Here is a 10,750-nt window from a genome sequence, read left to right as displayed (position 1 = left end):
GCACAACTTCGCGGAGCTCCGCGGCCGCCCCGCGCAGGCGCCGCCCCTCCCCGGCCCTCCCCGGCCCCACCCCCGAGGCTCCCGGCCCCCACGCGTGGCCGCCGCGGCTGCCCCGACGCCGCGGGTGGGTGCGGGGGGAGCGCGGGGCCGCGCCGCTGGGGACACCGAAAGGGGGAACTGCGGGCTGAAGTCGCGGCTCGGGAAAGAAAACGACGAGAAAACAACAGCCCAACAGCCCCGGGGTAATGCCGGGCCATCGCTGGGCCAACGTCTCGTGGCCATCGCCGTGCAGGAGAAGGGCAGCCCCGCGCCACGCATCGCCTTCCCACTCGCTTGGTGTCCTCCCACCCTAAACACGGCCGCGAGCAGCACGGACCCACATAGAATCACAGAACCGTAGGATGGCCTGGGTTGAAAAGGACCACAATGACCATCTGCTTCCAACCCCCTGCTATGTGCAGGGTCGCCAACCAGCAGACCAGGCTGCCCAGAGCCACATCCAGCCTGGCCTTCAATGCCTGCAGGGATGGGGCGATGGGGCACATCCAAACCCACAAACCTTGGGGGCGGTGTCCACCCGGGCTTTGTTAGCGCCGGGAGGGACGGAGGTTCCGTTCCTGCTCCTTCTTCCAGATCAGTGCTGAGCGGCACAGCCCGTTCTGGGCAGCTCCAGTCACTCCCTGCATTGTCCTGCCCGGCCCTGGCCTCCCAATCCCCATTCTTACCGTAGCTCAGCACAGCTGAGGTCCCTTCTGCCTCTTTGCAGTGCTGCAGGGGGGGTTTCTTGACAGCAACGCGAACCAAAAGGGCTCATCAGGGGCAAATGAGCAGAAATCCTTTATTCCAGGGCAGGTGGGAGCATAGGAGAACCATAGGCTGAGTGTGGTGGGATGATGAATCCAACCATAGATGAATCCAACCATAGAATGGCCTGGGTTGAAAAGGACCACAATGCTCATCTGGTTTCAACCCCCCGCTATGTGCAGGGTCGCCAACCAGCAGACCAGGCTGCCCAGAGCCACATCCAGCCTGGCCTTGAATGCCTGCAGGGATGGGGCATCCACAGCCTCCTTGGGCAACCTGTTCAGTGCATCACCACCCTCTGGGTGAAAGATTTCCTCCTCATATCCAACCTAAACCTCCCCGTCTCAGTTTAAATCCATTCCCCCTTGTCCTATCACTATCCACCCAGGCACTCACTGTGCACAGCATCAGCCTCCTCCAGCATCCCAGAGCCCCCCATTTCGCCCTCACCCGTTCCCACTGGGAGGGCTGCAGCTATTAGCAGTCCCACACCCCCCCCCCGCCCCGTCCCACGGTCTGGGTGTGGGATGGGCACACAGCCTGTGGAAATGGAAGTGCGCTCCGGCAGCATTGAGCACCACCTCCCTCTGGCGGCTGAGGAGCGGGGAGCTGTGGGGAGAAACCCCAGCGCGATTTCTTCGCTCTCCTTGAGAAAGCTGTGGGTGTGCAGGAGGTTAATGGGAGGCCTTGTGTTCCCCCCCCAGAGGAGATGGGGAGGGACAGCTGCACAGGTTGCCCAAGGAGGCTGTGGATGCCCCATCCCTGCAGGCATTCAAGGCCAGGCTGGATGTGGCTCTGGGCAGCCTGGTCTGCTGGTTGGCGACCCTGCACATAGCAGGGGGGTTGGAAGCAGATGATCACTGTGGTCCTTTTCAACCCAGGCCGTCCTATGGTTCTATGACCTGGAATCAGGCAGCAGCACAGAGCAGCAGGAGGGCCAGGTCCCACATCTCCCACTGCAACACCCAGCGGCTGCGTGCTGCCGAGCAGGCACTGAGCACCCCGGCACGACGCATCGACACGGCGAAGCCTGGTTTGTCTTCTTAAAGCACCAATTCTATATTGTCAAAGATAAGGAAAACAAACTGCATCAAAACTTCAGGGCTGCTCCGGCAGCTCGGCTGCCTTCCGTGCCATGCGCGCAGCGAGGGGGGCTCAGGAAAAGCTGCTGCAACTGCTTCCTCCCTGCAGAGCAAAGCAAAATACAGCTGTGCCGGAGCCGGGGCGGAGGTACGGAGCTGTTGTCACGTTGGAAGGCAGCTGCAGTCCCAAACAGCCCAACCGGGTTTCCAGAGCACAGCTCAGCCTGATGGAACACGTCTGGCTGGGGCCCTTCTGCGCAGCGAGCGCTGCTTGGCAGCTTTGTTGAACCACTCCTCATACCACGACGGGATGAGGGGAAAAGGCTTTAGACTGGAAGAGGGCAGATTTAGACTGGATCTCGGGGAGAAATTCTTTACTGGGAGATTGGTGAGACACTGGGACGGATGGCCCAGTGAGGTTGTGGATGTTCCCAGCTTGGAGGCATCCCAGGCCAGGCTGGATGGGGCTGTGAGCAACCTGGTCTATTGGGAGGCGTCCCTGCCTACAGCAGGGGGTTGGAACTGGGTGATCTTAAAGGTCCCTCCCAACCCAAACCATGCTATGGTTCTGTGCCCATCCTGCTGGAGGCTTTCCTGCAGCAGGCAGTGCCCACCAGTTCTCAATCCCCACAGCCATGGGGAAGCCAGCAGACCTGGCTCATGGCTGTAATTCAATGTCCCGAGGTTGTCACCTGCCATATGTAGAGTGATTGGATTCCGGTGCGGTCCCATCTGTCTGTGGAGGGAGAAGAATTGATCAGGCACTGCTGAGCCTTAACGCAGGGCTTGCTCCACCCCAGAGTAAACGTCTGGGAATAAAACCCATCACATTTCTGGTTTAGGAACCTGTTTGTCATGAGCAGCTCCTGCTTGGGGCAGCAGCTTGTCTGGGCACTTGGAGGTGGACTAGATGACCTCTACGGGTCCTTTCCAGCTCAAACAATCCTATGATTCTGTGATTGTTAAAGGCCACCTTTCCCAACATCACCACCTATGCAGGAAAGGCAGGATGTTCCAACTGCCCATAGGGTTAAGTAAACAATAAACACCTAAACCCAGGCTTTTCAGCCCTTCCATCCGCTAAGGCTCTCCAGAAGAACAAAAAGAAGCAGTACCAGGAGGGGAGGAGACCTCCTGGTGACAAAGGACCCCATGGGCACACAGGGACAGCCTTTGAGCTCAGCATGAACATCCCTATTGCATCTCACTGAGCAAAGCAGCCACCCCAATGCTGACCCATGGTGACAGCGCAGGGTCACTCCACCACCCCAGACACATCCTTCTCCTCTCCAACACCCCTCAGTCCTCGCTGGGAACGTTTGGAGTCAGCCTTGGGAGTGGAGGTAAAGCGTGGTGGCCTCAGCTTGCTCCTCAGGCCAGCAGCTCCCTGCGTGCCACAGGGGTGGGTGTCCTGCAGGTGATGCCACCCCAGAAGGGCTCCCTCTGTCCCCACACACAGCTCCTCGGGGGGACCTGCCACCCCGCAGCCACTCTGCAGATGCCTGTGGGCACAAGAGCCCAGGATGGGGCTGATGCTCACTGTCTCAAGGGATAAATCTTCTCCTCTTCCCCCTCCTCCTGCCGGGCCTCCTGGGGAAGAGCAGGCTTTGCTGTCCCCTTGCAGCGGTCCCATGGAGGTGGCTGTCACCATCACTGCACCTGGAGAGGTGATGTCACCTGTGCTGGCACTGAAGTACACCGAGGAGCCCTCAGGTAGGGATGCAGAGGATCTGTGGGGTGAGGGGGTGTCAGGGTGGCCAGCAGCCTCCTGCCCTCCTCTGTCCCTTCCAGCACCGACTTCACGTTTACTGCCTCCTCCGTTCCTCACCACCACCGACTTCTCCTCTAGTAGACCCAATCCCAATCCCAGAGGAGCGATTTCCACTGTGGGAAGGGAAGGCTCAACCTCAGGTCGGGGTGTTCCCATTGCCAACCCATTAGGGTGAAGCTCTCCCACACCAGCATCCCCGAAAGCTGCGTTGATCTTTGACACGTCTCCCGTCTTCAAGGCCAGCTTCACCAGCAGCCAATGGTGGTGGTTTGTCCATCCATCCTCCGAACGCCCTCCGAGCTGGAAGAGCGATGAGTTGTTCCCAGTTTGGGGAGTTACTGTGGTCCTTTCTGCAGCCAAGGACTCTCCATCTCCCGAAGTTCCCCAACTCTGCCCCATGCAGGAGTTATTCCCAGCAGTCCGGTCATTGCCAGCAGCACAGCTGGAGTTCTCCAGGACTCCCTGCCTGATCTTGGAGGATTTGGGATGAAGGAGGCTGTAATAAACCACCATGGCTGCAACACCTGCAAAAAGAGCAGGAAAGCATCAAGGGATGAATCCTGGCTGCATTCAGTGAGGTGTGCAGGAGAGAGAGGGTTTCTCCTTGCACAGACACTGCTGGGCAGCAATACCTTGCAGCGTCCTGGCCCTCCAACCACATCCACATCTCACTTCAGGGCACCCTCTGTTCCTCCTGCAGGACCAGTTTCGTAGCAACCTCCCATTCCCAGTGGACATCAGCTCCAAGAACGCCTTCACACCCAGCTCAGGAGCCTGTGTGTGAGATGGGATGGGTCCTTCTCCAATCCCAAACCCCCACTATTCATCGCTTTTAGAGACCTCATCAGACACTTCTTCCCCACCTTTGCTGCTGGGATGCTATTCCCAACCTCACCGCTCTGACATTACAACACTTTCTTACTTAACGCCCATGAAACCCAGTATGGGATAACCAATAAACTCCGGAAGAAATAAAGCAAACACGATGGGAATTTGCCAAAGCTGCTCTCCAAACATGCAACCCATGCTGCAGACCGCAGCGGCTCTCACCCAGGGCAGCCCCCGCCATGGCAGCCCCGCTCACACGCAGCCTGTGCCCCATCTCTGCCTGCAGGAACTCAGTGGCCAGCAGCAGCAGGAACGTGTTCTCCGTCAGCATTACCTACAGGGCAGAGAGCCATCGTTACATCCTCTGATATGCTTCTGATGATGCAAACCACCCAGCTCCCAGCATCCCAGTTGATGCATGTTGTGTCTTGCAATACAGCTATTCATAGAATCATAGAATGGCCTGGGTTGAAAAGGACCTCAATGCTCATCCAGTTCAACCCCCTGCTATGTGCAGGTAGCCAACCATCAGACCAGGCTGCCCAGAGCCACATCCTGGGTACTCACCACGTAGAACACAGCCATGCGGTGCTTGGAGGGACCAGGCTGGACGTTGATGTAGCAGAAGATGTACACAGCTCCCAGCAGGATGTTGAACAGCCTCCAGCGGCAGGGCTGGGCCACAATGTCACTCTGCAGGGCCACCAGCCAGAAGGACATCAGCACCCAGTGGGTGCCTGCAAGGGGATGGCACCGAAAAGATACAAGCAACTTGGGCTCAGTGGGAGCATCCCCATGGCTGGCAGTGGGATGGGGCATAAGGACAATGAGTGCTGCTCTCACCTGCCACAGCCAGAACCCAGCAGGAATAGAGCCTGGCAAACAGCACCAGGGCCAGGACCCTGCTTGTCAGCATCCCCATCCTCCAGAGCAGAAGGCAGAGCAGGGCTGTGGCCGGCAGGCACACGTGGCCGGGTCTCAGCAGGCAGCAGGAGCGGCTGTAGGAGACCAAAGCCCAGGAGAGGGACAGCAGGGACAGCCCAGCACTGACAGCTGTATGGGGACAGGGGAAGTTCTGAGAGCTTGAAGGATGCCGGACTGTCTTGTAGGACCCTAGCTGTGCTCTCAGGAGCTACCTATGGCACAGCACCCATGCAAGCTAGACAGCGGGTCCAGCCAGATGGAGGGTTTCAACCCATTCCTGCCAGATTGAGTCTCCTTTAAACAGCTGCATTGACATAGAATCATAGAATCATAGAATTGCTCAGGTTGGAAAAGACCTTAAAGATCATCAAGCCCAACCACAACCTAACCATACTACCCTAATATCTCCCTATCCAAATTTCCCTACCCGAATCCTGAATTCCATCTCCAGTCCTACCAAAGCCTAACACTGACCAGTGAGTATGACCTTGTTCACACCCCAGCCTCTCCCTTTGGAAAACCAAGATGAAAATTCACCTTTTCCATGAAGCAGCCCCAAACCCCAGTTGCTCAGTACGACAGCACATTTTGGGATGAACCTAGGGAACATATGTAGAGTTCTAACCCAACCAAGGCACTGCATGCCATGGAGATGCACTGTACACTGGAAGGCATGACTGTGCCAGCTGGGAAAATCCATGCATAGCCCAAAGACTCACCAGGGATGAGGCTGGCTGGCTCACTGAACACAGCATACACCTGCAGCAGGAGGTGAGGCAGACTCTGCAGCAAGGCTTCCAGGAGCCGCAGCACACACACATCTGCATGCCACATCAGCATCTCCTCAGTACCTGCACTGCTGTTTGCCTTCACCTCCATCCACAAAATATCCCAGTACCTACAAGAATCATGAGAATGGGTTGGGATGGGATGGCATCAGATGAGATGAGATGGCATGGGATGGGATGAGATGATGAGATGGGATGGGATGTTGAGATGGGATGGAATGGGATGGCATAAGATGAGAAGAGATGAGATGATATGAAATGAGATGGCATGGCATGGCATGGCATGGCATGGCATGGCATGGCATGGCATGGCATGAGAAGAGAAGAGAAGAGAAGAGAAGAGAAGAGAAGAGAAGAGAAGAGAAGAGAAGAGAAGAGAAGAGAAGAGAAGAGAAGAGAAGAGAAGAGAAGAGAAGAGAAGAGAAGAGAAGAGAAGAGAAGAGAAGAGAAGAGAAGAGAAGAGAAGAGAAGAGAAGAGAAGAGAAGAGAAGAGAAGAGAAGAGAAGAGAAGAGAAGAGATGGGATGGGATGGCGTGGCATGGGATGGGATGGGATGGGATGGGATGGGATGGGATGGGATGGGATGGGATGGGATGGGATGGGATGGGATGGGATGGGATGGTGTGGCATGGCATGGGATGGTGTGGCATGGCATGGCATGGCATGGCATGAGATGGCATGGGATGGCATGGGATGAGATGGAATGGGATGGGATGGGATAGGATGGGATAGCATGGGGTGGCATGCTATGGAATGGCATAGGATGGGAAGGGACAGAATGGAATGGGATTGCATGGCATGGGATTGGACAAGATGGCAAGGCATGGGTTGGGATAGCATGATGTTGTGGCATGGAATGGGACCGGATGGCAATGCATTTGTTGGGATGGCATGGGATGGGATGACATGGGATGGGATGTCCACCCCATTTTGGGCAGGTTTAGGGAGGCTGGATGGACTGTGGGGTGAATCGCTCACCGCTTCCAGAGGCCAAACTGTAGGATGTGGAGGACCAGGACCCTGCAGCCCGGTGGGTGTCCATCTGCCTTCAACCAGAGGATGCTGAGGAACTGAGCCACGTAGCCAGGTACCAGGCAGCCGATGGTTGCACAAAGCCAGCCCAGCTGCCCACGGGAAAGGTAATGGATGATGGTGCAGAGCCCTAGAAAATAAGAGAGAGGCACTGCTGGGGATGCCACACGCCTAAAAGATGCAACCCACAGCTTCCCCAAAAGTTCACAGCCCGGGTCCCACTCTTATCTCAGGCTGCTGGCTCCTTAGGGCTTGTCAGCAGCAGCACAGCTGTCACCACCCAGGGACACGGCTAAAGGCGGGTTCAGATAAAGCGTGCCCAGCTTCAAATTTAAGAAAAAAAATTCCAAACTTTCAGTGTTTTCTCTCTTTTTTACTTTTTTATAAAGGAGAATATAGCTGGAGGCTGCGCAGATCCCGAGACCCCTCGTTTAGGGAGCAAAGGAGGGGCAAGCAGAGGGGTCCAGGCCAGGGGTGATGCGATCATGGGGGCACAGCGCTGTCTCCCTCCTCCCCGCGCAACTCCCGCGCACGCTGCGCGCTCACTCACTCGCTCCGCGCTCCGCCGCCAGCAGCGCCAGGCAGAGCGCCGGGCAGACCCCGCGCATCCTCCGCGCAGCAGGAGGAGGAGGAAGAGGAGGAGGAAGAGGAGGAGGAAACACGGGAGCACCTCCCCAGATGCCTCCCCCCGCCCCGCCGCGGAGTTGTTACGTCACGCTGCTTGCTTCTCGCCGGCTTTTTGGGGCCCCGGTTGGTACATCCCGATGTCCCCCGTTGTCCCCGCGGGACTGAGCGCTAGGTGGCAGCCGGGGCACGGTGTGCGGTGCTGCCGCAGATGAACTACGTTATTTTTCCTCCCCTCCGTCGGAAGAGATGGCTGCTAATGAAGTCCAAATAGCGTCCACAGATTTGTGAGTGGTTTTGGAAAATCATGCGGGATGCTCCCGGAGCTCAGCGGATCCACTGAGCTGTCAGGAGTTATCCCGTGCCATGCCCTGCCATGCCATGCCCTGCCATGCCGTGCCATGCCATCCCATGCTACACCATCCCCTCCCCTCCCCTCCCACCCCACCTTACCCCACCCCACCCCACCCCACCCCATCCCATCCCATCCCATCCCATCCCATCCCATCCCATCCCATCCCATCCCATCCCATCCCATCCCATCCTATCTCACCCCACCCCACCCCACCCCACCACACCCCATCCTATACCACCCCATCCCATCCCATCCCATCCCATGCCACCCCATCCCCTCCCCTCCCATCCCATCCCATCCCATCCCATCCCAACCCATATGAGTGTGTTTGGGGGCTTTAACTCATTTTTCTGCTGTTTTTTGTTTGTTTGTTTGTTTTTAATCTTTAGCAAGTTTCTTGGCAAACCTTGGAACTAAGCCTGGACGCTGCTGGTTTAAGCAGCAGTCTGTCATCCAACTCAGTTTCCAGAGTTCTCTATAGATCCACAGTGTGTGATGCCTGTCTCTCTGTGCCCTATGCTTCCCTCTTGATACTTGCATATGAACAGTGACCCAAACCTGTGTGCTCAGGGATGTGCTGCTGGCTGGGGAGCCAAGCTACTCTCTCTGATTTTAGAAGGAGTGTATCCGGGATCTCTGTCTCCAGTACTGATTTTTACCAACTATGGAAGAACTTTGCATCCTTCATCCTTACATTTAAGCAGCCCCTGAATGAAAAAAGGGGTGCATGGCCTACAGCCTATTTTTCCTCTTGGTGTGCTAAATAGCCATTCACATCTCCAGTGAAGCTAAATATAGACAGTGGTGAAATCACCTCTGCACATGGCATGGCATGGGCTGGCACAGGATGGCATAGTGGCATGGGGTGTCTGCCCCATTTTTGCAGGCTTATTGAGGTGGGGCATGTTGTGCTATGCATCCACACAGGAATTGTAATTAGAGGTTACAAGACACGTCCTTCAAAGCTGTTATTTATAAGATTGCTAAACCCCTGGTGATCACATTCAACAAAGCTTTATAAAGAGAGGTTCATTCCTTCCTCTTGGTCTCAGCAGCTTCAGGGCGACACGACAATGTCAACCAAAGCCATGGGCATATTCCTCCTGTTTCTTGTTCTCCTGGCAGTACCCCAGGCTGCACCAGGTAAGTGTAAATATAATCAAAGGTCATTTTTATGTTTGGGAAACAGGGAACTGCTCTGCAAATGAAGAATGAACTCATGGCACATTGACGTGATGCTTGGTGCTGGATCTGGTAGACGAGTGTTGAGTAGGCAAACTCTGGTTGGCACTTTCAGGGCTGGAGGGGAGAACCTCACAATCTGCAACTCATGAATGCTTTCAGACATGGCAGCAAAACTCAACAGTGGGTTCACGTTCCTCTTGCTGAACTGACCTGTGCTACCTGCAGGCTGAGCTGGTAGCATGGAGACCAGCCTTCTTCACACTTGGAAATCCAATGGAAGAGTCTCACAGGTTCTTTTTCTCCATTACAGAGTCGGACACTGTCACATGTCGGAAGATGAAGGGCAAGTGTTCGTTCTTGCTGTGTCCTTTCTTCAAGAGATCCAGTGGTACCTGCTACAATGGACTGGCAAAGTGCTGCAGACCCTTTTGGTGACATTCCGTGGTCTGTGTTGAGCTGGTAGCCTTGGTGGTGTCATTAGCAGCGACAGCAGTAGCGTAGCATCGTTCTTCCCTATGCAGCCATGCTGTTGTTTGGGGTGCTGCTATCCCTGGTGCTGGGGAAGGCACTTTGGCAGGAAGCCTCACGTCTGCTCTTCGTCCGTGGATCCACACCTGGGGAATCACTGCTCTCCTCATCCCCTGGATGCTGCCCCTCTGCCATCACCAAGGCAGCGTTGAGCTGTGTGCCTGAAATGGGACAACTCCTCTGTTTTCCAAAGATGTTTCTTGTTGGGAATTTCCCACTTGTGTCAAGGGCAGTGCCATTTGTCCCATGCGATGCAGAGGCGCCCCAGCAGACCTCACACACCCAACATACTGTCCTGTGACAGCTGCCCACAGAGCCTCAAGGGCCACATCCAATTTAGGAGGCTCATGTCTATTAACCTGCCTTCCTTCTTCATGCAGTATTTTCTGAACAGATGTGTGAATGTGAAATATCACCCTCATCTTCCTTTCTTCACTGTAGGATCTCTCTTCTTTTCTTTTAGGCCCTAAATTTCCTCACATCCCCTTTTAAATGTCTTGGCTGAAGGCTTTTATCTTCCACCTGTCTCATTCCACATCATGGCCAACTCCTATCTGCCCTCTATTGTGACCCAGCTGGACGCTGAAGTCTTCTGCTCTCCTGCAAGCTCTGAACAATAGCTCAGCCTTACAAAGTAGAAGTGATCTGTGCTCTTTTTCTCTTCTGTAACATGTATTCAAAGAGCCTACTCTGCAACTTGTTTGACTTGTGTAAATACCTAATAAAGCACGGGTAATAACGCTAGGCTTTAGGCATCCACAGCCTCTCTGTCCCTGCTGGCCACCCCTCTTCTGATAGAATGATGTGGGGTTGGGATGCATTACTGATA

General features: G+C 55.4%; 2 protein-coding genes across 7 annotated transcripts; one reads left to right on the top strand and one right to left on the bottom strand.

Annotated features, from left to right (window-relative positions):
* Positions 1–813: 813 nt before the first annotated feature.
* Positions 814–7,860, bottom strand: XKR5 (XK related 5). Of its 4 annotated transcripts, XM_003641074.6 has the most exons (9): positions 7,780–7,860; positions 7,176–7,359; positions 6,129–6,307; positions 5,329–5,538; positions 5,053–5,222; positions 4,708–4,819; positions 3,427–4,181; positions 2,579–2,622; positions 1,839–1,989 (listed from the first exon to the last, which is right to left on the bottom strand). In XM_003641074.6, the coding sequence occupies exons 1-9, from the start codon at positions 7,835–7,837 to the stop codon at positions 1,848–1,850; spliced, it is 1,854 nt and encodes a 617-aa protein (XP_003641122.3). In that variant the 5' UTR covers positions 7,838–7,860; the 3' UTR covers positions 1,839–1,847. The 4 variants fall into 4 exon arrangements, 2 of the variants coding, with proteins under 2 accessions (XP_004935961.2, XP_003641122.3); XR_001466208.4 differs by having other exon boundaries at positions 2,579–4,181; XR_001466209.4 differs by lacking the exons at positions 1,839–1,989; positions 2,579–2,622 and adding an exon at positions 4,290–4,431 and having other exon boundaries at positions 4,045–4,181.
* AvBD14 (avian beta-defensin 14) lies at positions 7,782–10,665 on the top strand. Of its 3 annotated transcripts, none has more exons than XM_040696683.2 (3): positions 7,782–7,979; positions 9,264–9,351; positions 9,704–10,665. In XM_040696683.2, the coding sequence occupies exons 1-3, from the start codon at positions 7,908–7,910 to the stop codon at positions 9,826–9,828; spliced, it is 285 nt and encodes a 94-aa protein (XP_040552617.1). In that variant the 5' UTR covers positions 7,782–7,907; the 3' UTR covers positions 9,829–10,665. The 3 variants fall into 3 exon arrangements, with proteins under 3 accessions (XP_040552617.1, NP_001335440.1, XP_025004231.1); NM_001348511.2 differs by having other exon boundaries at positions 7,930–8,140; XM_025148463.3 differs by having other exon boundaries at positions 7,930–8,140; positions 9,261–9,351.
* The last annotated feature ends 85 nt before the right edge of the window (positions 10,666–10,750 follow it).

Source organism: Gallus gallus, chromosome 3, assembly GCF_016699485.2.
Source record: "Gallus gallus isolate bGalGal1 chromosome 3, bGalGal1.mat.broiler.GRCg7b, whole genome shotgun sequence".
Lineage (NCBI taxonomy): Eukaryota > Metazoa > Chordata > Aves > Galliformes > Phasianidae > Gallus > Gallus gallus.
The sequence above is the reverse complement of the archived record's forward strand: the minus strand, read 5'-3'. Positions and strand labels throughout refer to the sequence as shown.